At 34.7% G+C, this 15,303-nt stretch overlaps 1 protein-coding gene across 1 annotated transcript in view; it reads left to right on the top strand.

Moving 5' to 3' along the window:
- The window catches only part of AKAP9 (A-kinase anchoring protein 9), a 114,683-nt gene that overhangs the window by 35,426 nt on the left and 63,954 nt on the right, over positions 1–15,303 (top strand). The window contains exons 4-11 of the mRNA XM_080338829.1: positions 3,020–3,073; positions 3,488–3,658; positions 6,117–6,272; positions 7,196–7,393; positions 8,141–10,585; positions 12,143–12,356; positions 13,132–13,211; positions 14,876–15,014. Coding sequence (XP_080194955.1) covers positions 3,020–3,073; positions 3,488–3,658; positions 6,117–6,272; positions 7,196–7,393; positions 8,141–10,585; positions 12,143–12,356; positions 13,132–13,211; positions 14,876–15,014 — 3,457 coding nt within the window. The remainder of the gene's footprint in view (positions 1–3,019; positions 3,074–3,487; positions 3,659–6,116; positions 6,273–7,195; positions 7,394–8,140; positions 10,586–12,142; positions 12,357–13,131; positions 13,212–14,875; positions 15,015–15,303) is intronic.

Here is a 15,303-nt window from a genome sequence, read left to right as displayed (position 1 = left end):
GCCCTATTTCAGTGGTGGACTTTGATTTTCTTTGTGTTTCTCTGGAAGATTCCTTTCATTTGTGTTAAGCGTATGTATTTGCTGATGCAATGTAAATTATACCTTAATTTTTAGCCAATAGCCTAAAAATTATCCTTTATATCAGTAGATACTATTTCTGTGAATTATTTTGAAAATACAACAAGGAAGAAAAATCAAACGGAACATCTTTTGAGGGATTTCCATAACCTTCACTTTTTTCATGTCTTTTGTTCACCAAAACAGTTGTGTTGTAACATTTTTTTCTTAATTTGTGGTTATTTTTTATGCAATTATACCCAGAGCTCTTGTTACTCCTTGCTTCCATTATCTGAAAATGTGATGAGGTTTGATTGTTACTTTAAATGTTTGGTTGTTTGCTAGGGTATGTAACCAAGGGCATCATAAGGACATTTCGGCATTAAAGGTGGAGTGCAAAGCTTTAAAAGAGGAAATTATAAGAGTCTATATCAATATTATTTATGGGCTTGCAGAAGACGTATGTATGGGTAAGCCACTGGGGCCATGAAACAAAGCACAGAAGTCCAATAAGAATCATAAATTATTTTGGTTGGAAAAGACCTTTAGGATCATTGAGTCCAACTGATTGCCCAGCACTGCCAATCCACCTCTAAACCATGTCCCTAAGCACCTCATCTACATGTCTTTTAAACACCTCCAGGGATGGTGACTCCACCACTTCCCTGGGCAGCCTATTCCAATGCCTGACAACCCTTTCCATGAAGAAGTTTTTCCTAATATCCAATCTAAACCTCCCCTGGCACAACGTGAGGCCATTTACGCTTGTCCTCTCTCTTGCTGCTTGGGAGAAGAGACCAACACCCTTCATGCTACGACCTCCTTTCAGGTAGTTGTAGAGAGCGATAAGGTCTCCCCCTCAGCCTCCTTTTCTCCAGGCTAAACAGCCCCAGCTTCCTCAGCCGCTCCTCAATAGGCCTTATGTAGACATCTCTTAACACTGAGGTTAGTATCTAGGCTACAATATTCATGTCTTTCAGATGAGTGAAAAAACAATTTTAAATTAAGATATTTTGAAGCTAATAACTCAGCCCCATATGTCTGTCTGCTCTGACACAGCAGCGTTTCTGTCATGCCAGAAGTTGCCAGGCCGTTCATGAGGCTCCCGTCACCCTGCGCCCTGCTGCAGGGGTCTGGCGGCTTTTCCCACAGATTACGGTCCGGTTTGTTGTCCTGTTGTGTTTCAACTTGCACTTTACAAGAAAGAAAGAGACATTTGAAAGGAAAAGGTACCAGATGAGAAACAGCATGGGCTACCGTGTTGTTGTGTTTCACTCCTGTGATGTTTAAGAGCTGAGCTCCCATGAAATGAGGCGGGATTTCTGCAGTTCCAGACAGTTGTTTTGAATGTGTGTAGCAAAATCCTTTGTGTAAGTAAAGGGTCTTTTGTAGAAATATCAGCTCCTAAGGAGTCTGGAACATTTAATGAGATGTCTTTTATATCTTTCGTAGAAGCCCTTGCTATAAAGAATCTGAGAGTCTTTGTTGCACACATAAATGATTCACAGGAAGAGAAGCCTGTCTACTGTGGTAGATTACAGGAATCATACACTACGTCTTTATCAATTAAGCCTAAGTAAAATGGGAGTTAAAAAAAAAAGAAAATAAATATTTCATAATAGAGTTTATACTAAAGTATTAGTATGATTAATCTGGGACATGTGCCAAAATCTGAATAAAGACATGGGTGCAAAGCACTGTATAGACACTTGAATGTTTGAATGTACAGCGAACATCTGGCAATACCCAGGTGATGTACAGTGCTTCTGGGAATTGCCTGGACTGCTGTTTGCTGCAATTTTCTTTATTCTTTCTAAAATAAGGTAGTAATCTCTCTGTGGTGTCTTCCTTTTTACTATGCAAGTCAGGGACTGAAAGGGCACTGTGTCAGCTCTGCAAATTCTCGTCTAATGCAGGTATATTAATTCTCTTAATACAGACTCGTTGACTATATTGATCCCATTTATAACAGTGTACTTTCACGTTGGGTAACTTATTGATTTATTCAGGCATGGTAGTCCTTTGCAAATAACCCCTGATCGAGGCTATGGCAGATGTCTGATGTAAACGTAGTAGTTGGGTCTGAAATGCTATGTTGCTTTTCTATCTCTAGTACCATTTTGTTTCAGGCTCTGATCTAATAAACAGCTCTAAGGGGAAATACAGCTGTTCTTGCTTTCTCATTTTAAACGTGGGTCTGCTGTTTTAAAAACCTGCCTCTCTGTTACGGTTACTCACAAGTACACTGCATATTCTTTTCATTTGGATTTTTTTTTTTAACTGCTCCTTTGGCTTGTGTTTGCCTTTTGGAGATTCGCCATTATTGGTTTGCACAGTCTGTAGAGTCAATATTGTCATAGAAGCTGAAAGGGGTTGCGGTGTTAGGTGAGTGAATAAGGATTTTTTTTCAAGTGTTCTATGTTAAATGTATAATTTCTACTCTTTTTCAATCTAAAGAAATACCTTCAAATTGTTGCTGAGAGTATATGATCCTGCCTTTCATCCACTATTGAAAGAATGATGACTTTCAGAAGTAGTAAATCTTGGGGTGCATAGATGTCTTTTAGAAAACATAACTATCCTTAGTAATATAGAGAAATTTTAAACATTAATATAAAATGCAGTAGTACTGTATTTTAAACATTTAAAGTATAAAGCTTTGCATTGACCTTTAAAACTGAATTCCTTTGTTTTCTCTAAATGTTCAAATTCATAATATGCTTTTTGTCTTTAGACAGCAGTATCTATTTTTGCAATTTGGGGCGTTTTACCTGTTACCTATGCTTACTTTGATGCAATTTACTATACATAACACTATTGTGTATTTCAAATGAAGTAAATTTTTGTAGCATAAAAATTACCATGGGTCTGCAGGAATCATCACATAAAATTCAAATTAATGGAAAACAGAAATTAAGGTTTCTTTCGAATAATAACATATTTAGAAATTGTCTTTATACAGGTAAATGGTTGCAGTTTTGTGACAAGAACAGCAATATCTGCAGACTTAATCAGGGTACAGTATTGCAAATTGAATCATAATACTAATAGTGAATACTAAAAACCTCAAACAATTTGCTGTGAACAAAAACTATGTTGCTGACTAATACTCTTATTTTGCATGCTGTGCTCTTCATCCACATTGTTTGTGATATATTAATATAGTTTATCAGTAAAATTGAAATACAAAACAATTTACTATTTCTATTAAGTCTAAGATTATAAAGCAGAACTTGCAGAAACGTATTGTGTCAGTGCTTCTGAGGTGTGAACTATACTAACAAAGGAGGTTACCATGGCAATAAGATCTTCGATGTTGTATTGTATGTTAATGTACTAAGATGGCATTTGATACAGAATTTTATATTTAAGTATACTTACTGTGATAAAGCATAAAAACTGGCATGTTAAGGAACTTGGATTGATTTAGGAAGAAGAATTTGGAGTTGGAGAGATTTGTTCTGAGCATGGAATTCAGCACTCTCCCAAGCAGCTAGAGGTGATGGAGAATGAATTGGCTGGGAAACAGCAAGAGATCGAAGAGCTAAACAGAGAGCTAGAAGAAATGAGGGCAGCATATGGTACAGAAGGATTGCAACAGGTATAATTACCTTATGTTGCTTTCTGCTTGCTACTCGGGTACACGCAAAATGAAAGAGCATCGCGTGAAAGAGCTCACGCTTATGGCGGCTCTTCAAAATGCAGTCAGTGTGTGCTATAGAATTTCTTTAAATCACATACCACGTGTTCTGTTTCTCTGAAGGGCATTTGCATTGTCTGTTCTTTTTCTCTGTATTTTGTGTCTGAAATTCAGTCTGCCTCACAGTGACTTTCTCCAAATCGGGAATGGAAAGACAATTTACTTCAAGGAAAGTCCTAATCCTTCTCTAGTTGTGCAAACTGCATTTTTTAATACCTTCCTCTTCCTTCAAGACCAAAAAAATACAGGTTGAACTTCCTGAGGAATAACTGAGTTGATCCTTGACTTCACAGTCTGAAATACAAGGCAACTGTGGCAGAATGTTTTAATAGACACCTAATAACTTGGGATTACAGGGAGGTATTGCTTACTCCAGAAATACCACTGGAATTGAAAGTTAGATTTTGAAGTAAAGAATATTAAATACTTATTTTTCCAGTTAAAGCAAGTGTTACCATGCACTCAAGTCAGTGCTTTGTCGTTCTTCGTCTTACTTATCTCTTTTAATTTGGATTCAGGTCACATCATTGTGTTTTTCTAGTTTTTGCTAAGTACTGTAGAATACCAAGATGATTCTAATGTTCAGTCATTTTCACTCTCATTATCTCACAATTATATTTTTTTCTGCTTTCATTTGTATTTTACCCATGAAAATGGATGTCATGTTTTCCACCATACTAGAATAATCTTTAAGTGCTTGCCCTTGAGGAGCAGGTTTATCATTCCTTTGTCTGATGGTGAATCTCTGGTGTTGCATTTTAATTCAAACTTAGCTTCTACTTACGGTGTCTTGTATCTGTTGTGCTAAACATAATAGTCATAATTATAGTGTAATAAAGAACATAAGCACAATTTTAGATTCTCACAATTGTGACTACTGTTAGTTTTTTTTTTCTGAGAAATATGAAAGTGAAAATGTTTATATTTTTTAAATGGCTATGATTACTATTTCTAAAATAAATTAAAAATATATTAGAACAAAATGGGCTGTGGTACAATACTATTTTCACAGTTACAGCAGGTTTTTGTTTGATAGTGGTACAGTGCATAATGTCTCAATTGAAAAGTACATATGGTTTGTTTTTCAGAAGAAACAGAAGGATTGTAAAAGGAGAATGTGAAAGATGTGTTCTGTGTTGTTGTTCTACCTGTTTATTAAAGAGAAAGATTGCATTAAAAAGTTGAAAATTATCATCTAACAAACAGATAAATTTAGTTATTCAGTTTCATTGAGCAGGTGCAAAAGGAAAGATATGACATACTTAATTGTCTGATCTGTTCGTAATATTCTCTGTTACAACAAATATCTAATATTTCCACTAGATCCATGCTTTTAAAGTAGGAGTTCACTGCAGTGCTCTGAAAAGAACTTTAAAAGAATTTCCTCAAATTCTTCACATAGTTTGGCTTGTGTAAGGGACTTCTGTTTTTTATGTCCTACTGAATAATGTCCCTGTCCTCTAAATCAGTACACTTTATCAGGAAGCAATATAGTTTTACTTCAAGGCTCAACATATAATCTGGAGAAGCTTCTTTTTGGAAGCATTGTAAACAAAACAGTCACAGGAGGTAACTGATGGTTGAAGAAATTTGCAATACATAGAGGTGAAGTTTCCATGAGTCTTGAATGAGTTCAATTTGATAAAGTGACTTTAAAGTGAGTAATATATCTATTTAGATAATTGCACATGAAAATAGTGCCAATGAATATTGTAGAATTTCTGGCTGCCTGAGTCTAATCCTACAATAAATAAAACGTTTGCAGATGATTTTTTTCTGTACCTTTATCATTTCTTCGTCATTACAAATTACAAAAATCATCTATCAAATACACTGTATCAGTTTTGTACCTTGAGCTGATTTTTTTACATAATTATGAATAATTTCTCTGGGTTCACAATGTAGGATACTGCATGGTATCTATTATACGCTTTTAGTATGAATAATGCAATTTATTGCACTGTCAGTGAGAGGTGAAATAACTTGCATTTATTGTGGGTGAAGCATATGGAGTAGTTGTACAAAATTGCTGAAACAATATAAGTAGGTACTCTGGCTTTCTTTATGATGGTTTGTTTATGTGGCCACACTTTTTGGTTTAAAAGCAGTTTATATATTTAATTAACTTTCATAAAGGTTCAGGTTTTGTTCGTTGATAAATGTATTTTATGGAGAGATCACGTGTTGTTAAATGAGGGGAAGAAATCTGTGAAAACATAAATGTTTGAGTAGGTCTGTGTGTCATCTTTTAGATGGAGACGTTAGTGATGACGTGTTCCTACTTAACTAGAATAAGCTAGTATTTGTTTTTGTCTGTGGCTTTGATGTGCGCTAATAGTTTAAATTTTATCCTTCATAGCTGCAAGAATTTGAAGCTGCCATCAAAAAAAGAGACGACATTATCACTCAGCTCACTGCTAACCTACAGCAGGCACGGAAAGAGAAGGATGAAACTATGAGGGAGTTCTTAGAGCTTACTGAACAAAGTCAAAAACTGCAAATTCAGTTTCAGCATGTAAGTTACAGCGCTACCAATATCTATTTGAGTTTGCAAATTGGTGTCACTTCTGAGGATCCATTCTGAGGACCCATAAATGGCTACTTCCTGCAGAAACATGGAAATTTTTGTGCATTTTTGAAGAATTGATCAGCAGTCGCTTTACTGGTCCTACAGTTATCATTATAGTACCTGGTTTATTGTACTGTCTCATTATAAAATAGTAAAAGATTAGCCTTTTTTCTTCCTAGTATGTGGTGATAGCTTCCAGTAAGTACTGGGTGATGGCAGTTGTCTAAGCGAAAAGCACTTGTGTAATTAGTTCTCAGAGCTTTGGGCTGAAATCCAACCTGTTCAGAGCAACCAGTCCTCAGTTTTCGTGGGGCACCATTTCATGCTCCAGTCCTTCCTATGTTTTTGGGTAAAACCTGTTTCTTGTGATGTTATTAGAAGGTAATTTAAATAACAAAGTTTCAAAGGAGCATATGTTCTAAAAAACACTGGTGGTTGATGTGCCATGGACACTGTTAATCTGCATCTGTGGGACTACAGCTGGCAGTGTTGTAGTTGAATATCGTAATATTTTGTGCTGTTTAAGTACTTTATGTAGCTTTTTTGGACTTCAGGTGCATTATATTCTGAGGCCTGAGTTTTTATTATTAAAAATCTGATTTTGGGGACAATAATTACAAGTAATTCATTTTGCTGCTTTTCTGAGATACTGCTGTCCTGTGCAAGCTCATCATAAAACAAGTTAATATAAAATGCTTTTAATTGGTTGGCCATCCCAAAAGAATAAGGATATTTTGGTTCTTCCTACAAAAACTTGTAAAATTTTGTTATAGTCTTTGGGCTCATGCTGTGGAAAAAGAAAGTAAAGATCCCTCTTTCCGTAGTGCAAGCTGTTTCTGAAAAAGGTTTGGTTTTTTTTACCATTCAAGTTGCAGGCAAGTGAAGCACTAAGAAACACCAGCCATAGTTGCACAGCTGCTGATTTATTGCAAGCCAAGCAACAGATACTTTCGCATCAGCAACAGCTAGAAGAACAAGAATGTCTGCTGAAGAATTATCAAAAAAAGAATGAAGAATTTGAAGTGCAAATTACATGTCTTCAAGACAAAATCACAACATATGAAATGGTACGTTCTTTACTAGAAAGATCTGTTTTCTTGATATCTTCCTTCGTTTCAGGTTTTTGTGGTTCCTTTGAAATTGAAGGGTCGAAGCACAGATTATAAGTGTGCTGTATATAATACATATAAAGATTTTAAATTTTTAAGACTGCTTCTGTTAACTAATGCATAATATTTATATAACTTAAAACTGAATTTTTTGTGCCAGTATTATGTATCGTGTTTTAAAAAATTGCACAAATATTTCCAACAAATGATAAAGCTATACAGTGTATTATAATGCCTTCATTAAATGACATTATTTTGCTAGGAAAAAAAAAATATCCTTCTTGAACAATCTTTTCTGTCTGAAGGAAATAATGAATTCTTTTCTTCATGTACTTTTTAAAAATTATCCCTAATGGAAGACATCTTAGAAGTACCTAAAAAAATTAAATGTCATTAAAAGTGACAAGAGACAAAGTTTTCAGTAGATTGTACTAAATGTTTTTTTGAAGCATCAGAACACAACTGGAAAAAATTGAATTGATTTTGGGACACTGGGGGAGGGGAAATGCGATCGGAACAGGGTTTGTCACTTATTCCAAAAGTACAGAATTCTCCAAATGAAGTAAACAAATAATTTATATTTAGCTTTTAAATGATCACAAGCCTTCTAAAGAAAGACATTGTGTTTAAATATCTAAGTCTTTATATTTCTTTTATGTTCAGATAAACTAACAATAAGAACATGGTTTTGCTATTTTTTTAAAGGAAAAACACAAAAATGAGGAAGATTTGAGTAAACTACAAGAAAAAGAAGCGTTAGTTGAAGAGCTGGAAGCAAAACTTGGGGAAGAAGAAAAAAATTCATTTCAGCTTAAGGAAAAATTATCAGATGTTAGTAAATTACTAGAAGAATTGAAAGAACAGATTTCACTGAAGAACCAGGAGATAAGTAATATGAGGGTTGAACTTACCACCTACAAACAGAAAGACAGACAATGTTCTGATGAAATAAAACAATTAATGGGAACTGTGGAAGAACTGCAGAAACGGTGTCATAAAGACAGCCAGTCTGAAGCTGACATTGTGCAAAGAATGGAATTAGAAACACAAAGGAGACTGGCACAACTTCAGGCTGAATTAGATGAAATGCACGGCCAGCAGATTGTACAAATGAAGCAAGAATTAATTAAGCAACATGCAATGGAGATAGAACAGCGTCTTTTGCAACAAAGAGTAGAATTGGAGAAAACTTCAAGTCTGTGTTTGAGTGAGAATGTTAATAAAGATCAAATGCATTTAATGAATATTAAAATTAATGAATTGAATGTGAAATTGCAAGATGCTAATAATGAAAGGGAAAAAATAAAGCAAGAATTGTCACAACAGATGGAAGTCATTTCAGCAGAGAAGTGTCTTCAACAAACTAAAATTGAAGATCTTTACCAAGAACTGAATTTTTCAAGAGAGCAGGTTCAAAGAGCCAAACAAACTATAGCAGATATGGAATGTAGAATAAATGAAGCTGAAAAATACCATTTTGTGATTGAAGATTTAAAAACTCAGCTGGCTTCTGCCTCTGAATTTAGGAAGGAATTGGAATTAAAACATGAGGCAGAAGTCACAAATTACAAAATAAAACTTGAAATGCTAGAAAGGGAGAAGGATGCAGTTTTGGACAGGATGGCAGAATCTCAAGAAGCAGAATTAGAGAGACTGAGAACAAAGCTGCTGTTTAGTCATGAAGAGGAACTTTCCAGACTTAAAGAAGACTTAGAGAAAGAGCACATGGTGAACATGGAAAGCCTTAAAGAGAACTTGACTACGCACCATAAACAGCAGTTAGGTGAGGTACAAAATGAAATGAGTCGAAAGATAGAAGCCATGCAAAGTGAAAAAGACAATTTAATCACAAAGCAAAATCAGTTGATATTAGAGATTTCAAACCTAAAAGATTTACAGCAGTCTATTGTAAATTCTAAATCTGAAGAAATGACACTTCAAATCCATGCACTGCAGAAGGAGATTGAAATGCTTAGGCAAGAGGAAAAAGAAAAAGGTATCCTGGAACAAGAAATTCAAGAGCTGCAGCTTAAAACGGAGTTGATGCAGGAACAAATGAGGGAGAGAGAAGACAGCCTTCAAAAAAAATGTTCAGAACTGGAAACACATAATAACCTTCTTAAGGGGGAAAACAAAACTCTGGAAGAGAAATTAAAAAGTATGACGGTAAGCTCTGAAGAAAATGTGATTTTTAACACGAGTTTTAGCTTTAACTCAGAGATTTTGGACTTGCAAAAAAGAATAGAAAAGCTGATTATTGAAAATGAGCAACTTAAAAACCAAAATGGTCTACTCCAAGAGGATACTGAAAGGCAGAGGAGTGCCTTTTCATCTGCTGAGAAAAAATTTGAAGCTAATTATAAAGAGCTGCAGAAAGAATGTGCGAGTCTTCTGAAGGCAAAAACTGAGTTAGAAGAGAACAAGAATAAGCAGGAAGCTGAATATAAAAGCAAACTCAAAGCTTTGAATGAAAAACTTCACCACTTACAAAGCAATAGATCAGTTTTATTTAAAACTAAAACTTCTGGTTTTGAAGGGAGTAAAGAAATCGAGGTGTCCAGGGCAGACGCGCTTGAAGCTGGAGAGGTTGTCGAGAAAGATGTGACAGAACTTATGGAAAAGCTTGAGGTTATCCAGCATGAGAAACTGGAATTATCCCTGAGACTTTCTGATCTCTCTGAACAGTTGAAGTCAAAACACAGTGAAATTTGTCATTTAAATGAAAAGGTTAAATCCTTAAAAGATGAGAAAAAACAAGTTCTAGCAAAATGTAAAGAACTGGAAGTCATAATTAGCCATGCTCAGACAGGAAATAGTAGTAGTACTGACCCTAAGACAAAATGCTCTAAAGGAAAAACACCAAAGACTGTTGCTCCAGCATCTGAAAGTAGGAATAAAACCCCTGGTCCAAGGAGTAAAGTTGATGAAGAAATAAATGTAAGAGGAAATCCAGGTTTGGGTAAAGATATCAGTCATGAGGTAACAAAAGGAAAGGAAGTTCAGCAGATATTGAAACCAGAACAGCAGTGTCTTGGAGAACATTTGCATGGGATGACAGACAGACTGACAGATGAAACATCGTTAATCGCTGTGACACAGAGTGAAAATAATAATCTTCAGCAGCAAGTGGATGTCTTAAAATTAGAACAGGTACGTTATATAAAGCAGTATAACAAATAATTTACCTATGAAAATTTGTAGGAGCTTGCACTTGGAAGTTTGCATCATATTTTTTGTATTAGCCACTGTGAAGTACAGGTCCATAGCCGTGTGTGTGGCCGGTGGTTCAAAGCGGTTACATGAATGGCCAGAATGAAAACCATAGTCAATGTGTATGAGAATGCTATTTTCCAGTGAAAGAAATATCCTTCCCTTACATGCAATTAAATCAACAACAAAAAAAGCTACAGAGATGTCTAGAGCGCTTTACATTTTGATATAGCATATGACTGGAGGTGAAAAATTATTCAGGACATAATTTTTTATTCTGTGATTAACTTTGCAGTTCTCTAAGTGCTCATTCAAGCAATACAAAAAGATAATGAAACTCTTGACTTCTTCAGTCATCTTTTATAAAATTTGTGAAATACTTATCTTCCTTTATAAAAATTTTTGTGAATATGTAGTTATGACTTAAGAAATGTATCAATGTGAGTGTGAGAAATGTGTGAAGATACTGTGTGAGTCTAATAAGTATTTATGTTTTGTTGGAGAAATTTTGCTTGTATTTTTTCAGTATTATAAATGAATTGCAGGTAGTATGGAAAAGATTTTCATTTGCTAATAAAAATAGCTAAGCATTGAATTACCAGTATTTAATTAGGTGCTAGAATCATAAATCTGGCTTTAAATATATATACAGTGATGCAGTGGAATAACATGCTGTAAGAAGTATGCAACTGAGTTTTCTGTAGAAATAGATGTTAAACATTCTTCTACTATTTTTGTTGTTGTTTGTTTGTTTTCATGTTCTAAAAATCCCTCTAACAGTGAACTAGTACCACCACTGCCTAATTTTATGTTGTGTTGCAGTTCATTCATTTCCTAAGAAATAAAATAATAAGCAAAACCGCACTGCAAACAGTTGTGAGATTATAGAAAAGAGCTACAGGTGTATAATGTATTTGATTTTTTTTTTTTTAATGAGGACATGGTAAAGGTCTTGCAATTTCCTGCCATAGAACTAAAAAATCATTATGGTCTGGAGGTGTCGAAAAAGCTTTTCAAACTTGGACTCTAAATAACTCACTATTGGCATATCTTAAACATGTTTTTACTTTAGCAGTGACATGCCCAAAAGGGCAGACTAGAACTATAAGCCTTGGAAATCAACGTTTTTAAGGTCTGCTAGTCTGCTATTACAGTCTTTTTTCTGTATTTGCAGTGATCTTTCTTAAATTACTCTGTTTGTAGTGATATTGCTCTCACTTGTTTGGGGTAAAATTCACTGGGTTTCTATTACTGCAAAATAGGAGTTGAAGCATATGGTTTTGTTGATTTAATTTGATTTTTATTTTAAGTTCAAGAAGTGTCATACTATTTTGTTGCAGTTCAATTTTTCAAACTGTGTATATTTGCATTTACTTAATGCATACCATATGTGCAGCGTTCCATTCAACACATTATTAATTTCAGAAATTCATAAAGACTGTATTTTTTTGTTTTCTTGTTTCTCACTCTTTGTAAAATGTATCTTTTTATTCAAAGACTGATTTACAGCTACAGATGGAAGCACAGCGCATTTGCCTATCCCTGGTTTATTCAGCTCATGTAGACCAGGTTCGTGAGTACCTGAAAGCAGAAAAAGAGAGTGCACTTTGCAGTCTTAAAGAGGAGCTTGTACGTAGTCATCTGCAAGAGATGAATGATCTTAAAAAAATGCATCAGCTGGAGCTCCAGACCTTGAAAATTCAACAAGCAGGTAACGTGACCAGAATTATGGGATTGAAGCTCTTGGTATGAAAAACAGTGTCTTTAAAAGAAAACAAGCACAAGAATTTGTGCATGCAGCTGTCCAATAAATTGTTTTTGTAGAACATTTTAAAGTGGTTCTGTACCAAATTATGTACTCGTTAGAAGTAGTCTGTTACTCAAGGTACTTAAAAAAAAAAAAGTACCAATGATATAAAGAAACGATAGGCAGTATTACAACTCATGTTATGCTATTTATATTAGGTCAATTAATTGTAAGGAACTGTATAATGAGTTCACCTATAAGCTTGTATTCCTTATTGAAATATTAAGCAAATGCATCAGCAAAGTATTTTTGGGCTTGTTTCATTCTCTGTTCTTTGAATAGGTTTCCTGCTCACATTGTTTCTTTGCCTACTACTTTTTGCCTCAGTGAGATTTTATGTTATCATGCTGGTTTTCTATCCCTACTTTATGTGTCATCCCATGATTTACCCTTGTGTAAATTTTTGACATGATTTCTTTGCTCTCTGATATGTTTCTGTGAATTTTGATCTTTCTAGAGCTCACTAACACACAAAGCCATTTCTTAATCACTTACTCCTTTTGAACATGCAGTTCTACCATAATAATTGAATCTGTCTGAGTGATTGAACAAGAAATAGAGGAACAAAAAATGATGCCTTTCTAAGAGCTGAAGACCTCACTGAGGCAGGAAATAAGGCCTTTGAAAAGTTGTTGTGCACATAGTGTTTAAAAATAATATGAATACTTTGTATTTGTAGATGATGAAGTCAAATCTACACAAAGCCTTTTAGAAAAGTTGAATGAAGCTGTAACTGAAGAATGTTCTAGGTTTGCACAGGTAAGATTTAACATAGAGTTGTTTTTAAAATGAAAATTTTTAAAATGAAAAATTATGTGTGCGGTGAATCATCATATTTTTCTACATATTTTTGACAAGTTTTCTTTGCAGCTTTTCTCTTTGCATGGATCTCAAAATACAGACTGCTAAACCTGTTCTTCCAAAATAATGTTGCAAGGAGTTCTGTAATTTTTTTTCCTAAACTCTTTTGTGTTCTTCTCTAGACAATTTTTCTGGCTTATACGTAGTCTTGATCTTCTCTGTAATGTTTGTCTTATATCTACCAGTTTGGAAGTATTTTCTTCCTGTCTGTATGTCTGTGGCTGTAAGTTGTTGATTTAACAGCAGTCTGATATCATGTGTGTATTGAAACACAGGGTATCATTCTCTCGTAGCTGCAATAAGATAGTAATTTCCATCTTGGCTGCACCATATCTTTCAAAGACTTGAAAGTGTCTAAGAATCTACCAAAACTGCTGTCTGTGTTGTTTTCAGTAACTACATATTGTAGTCAGAAATTGAAGCTTATTTTTAGTCTTTAGTCTTAATATTATTTTGCTGTATCTTTGTAGAGTACTGGTAAACAATGGCCCTTACAGGTACTTTTTGTCAAGCAGTCCAAGTTACTTATTGAACTTCTTTTTGGATAAACTAAGCTACTTTTGTCATTCATTATAAGCCATGGTTTTCCAGTCTTAAATACCTTCAAATGGTTGGTTTTGGTGTGGTGGGTTTGTGGCGGTGATGGGTTCTTTTCCTTTTTTGCTGGACTTTTCTCAACACCTTTTTGGGAAAGTGGGTAGCAGAACTTTAGTACTGGAGAGCCAGTGTAGGAGAGATGAAACAGGACTCCCTGATGGCTCATAGATAGCAGCAGCTGAATGAAAGTCTTTGGCATTCGTTGTTTAAGAGCTGGGAAGAATGCTGCTGATCTGTGTGATTCCATGTTGAGCTTTTGGAGAAATTATTATTTTGCTTTTGTAAGTTGAATTTGGTGTCTGTTGAGTCCAAAATCTTTAAGTAAATAATCCCACTGTGTGCTCTGGGCAGGCCAAGTTTCTTTTCAAGTATCATTTATCTTCAGAAATCATATGGATAAATCTTCTGTTTGCCTACTCATTGTAAGTTTGGCAGCTATTTTGCTGGCCACACAGCACTAACAAGCATGAGGCATTCTGTTATGATTTGCTGGAGTTTTCTTCTGCCATCCCCTTTTATCCTGTTTGTTCAGTGCTTAAGAACACAATGAATTGTAATCTCTAAACAGATACAAGATTCTGCCTTAGGGAATCCTTCCAAGTAAAATTGCAGTTTAGGAGAATGAGACATTTACAATGTAAATTTGCTTTTGGCATTAATAAAGAAGGCCTTTATATGAAAGACTTTGATACCGGCCAGTTCGAAATTAAATAGCCATCCCAAAATATATGTATTTATGTTTAAGCTGAAAAGTCTTTCAATACCTGTTTCTTTATTAGGAATTTTAAAGGTTGTCTAGGTTCTTATGACTCAACAAAACATCTATGCTATCGTTTCCACAAAAGATAATACTCACAAAACAGTACTTTGCCTGCCACCATTTTTCTTGTTTTCTATGTGAACTGTGGTTGATAAATTAATACACAGTTCTTCACTCTTTTTTCTTTCTCTCATTTGTTGTGCAGGTTTTGTGTGACAATCAGAATCAACATTCTTCAGCTGCTGTAGAAGCTGGTCATAGGGAGCAGGATATTTTCCACAGACCTGCTGCTGTGAGAGAAAAACTGAATGTAGAATTACCAATAAACACAGGTCAAGCTCAAGGTAATGGCATTGTACTATTACGCTGGTTAAAAAAAAATACTGATTTCAAGTATTTCAGACTGACAATTATGCCATTAGTCATTCAGGTGCTAATTAATGTGCCTAAATAGCTGCTTTAGAGATTTCCTAACTATTCTGAATCACTTTAGTTTTTTATTGTAAGTATTTAGTTGTGGTGTTTTCATTATAGTGAGAATACTATATGAAATGCATCTAAAATTTGGAAGGAGCCTCATTTGTTTCAATAACATGTAATGTTTATCAGATAATTCTTTAGTGGAGAACTCGT

This window comes from Nesoenas mayeri (assembly GCF_963082525.1).
Source record: "Nesoenas mayeri genome assembly, chromosome: 2".
In the NCBI taxonomy this organism is placed as follows: domain Eukaryota; kingdom Metazoa; phylum Chordata; class Aves; order Columbiformes; family Columbidae; genus Nesoenas; species Nesoenas mayeri.
Note: the sequence above shows the minus strand (reverse complement) of the source record. Positions and strands in the feature narration are given on the sequence as shown.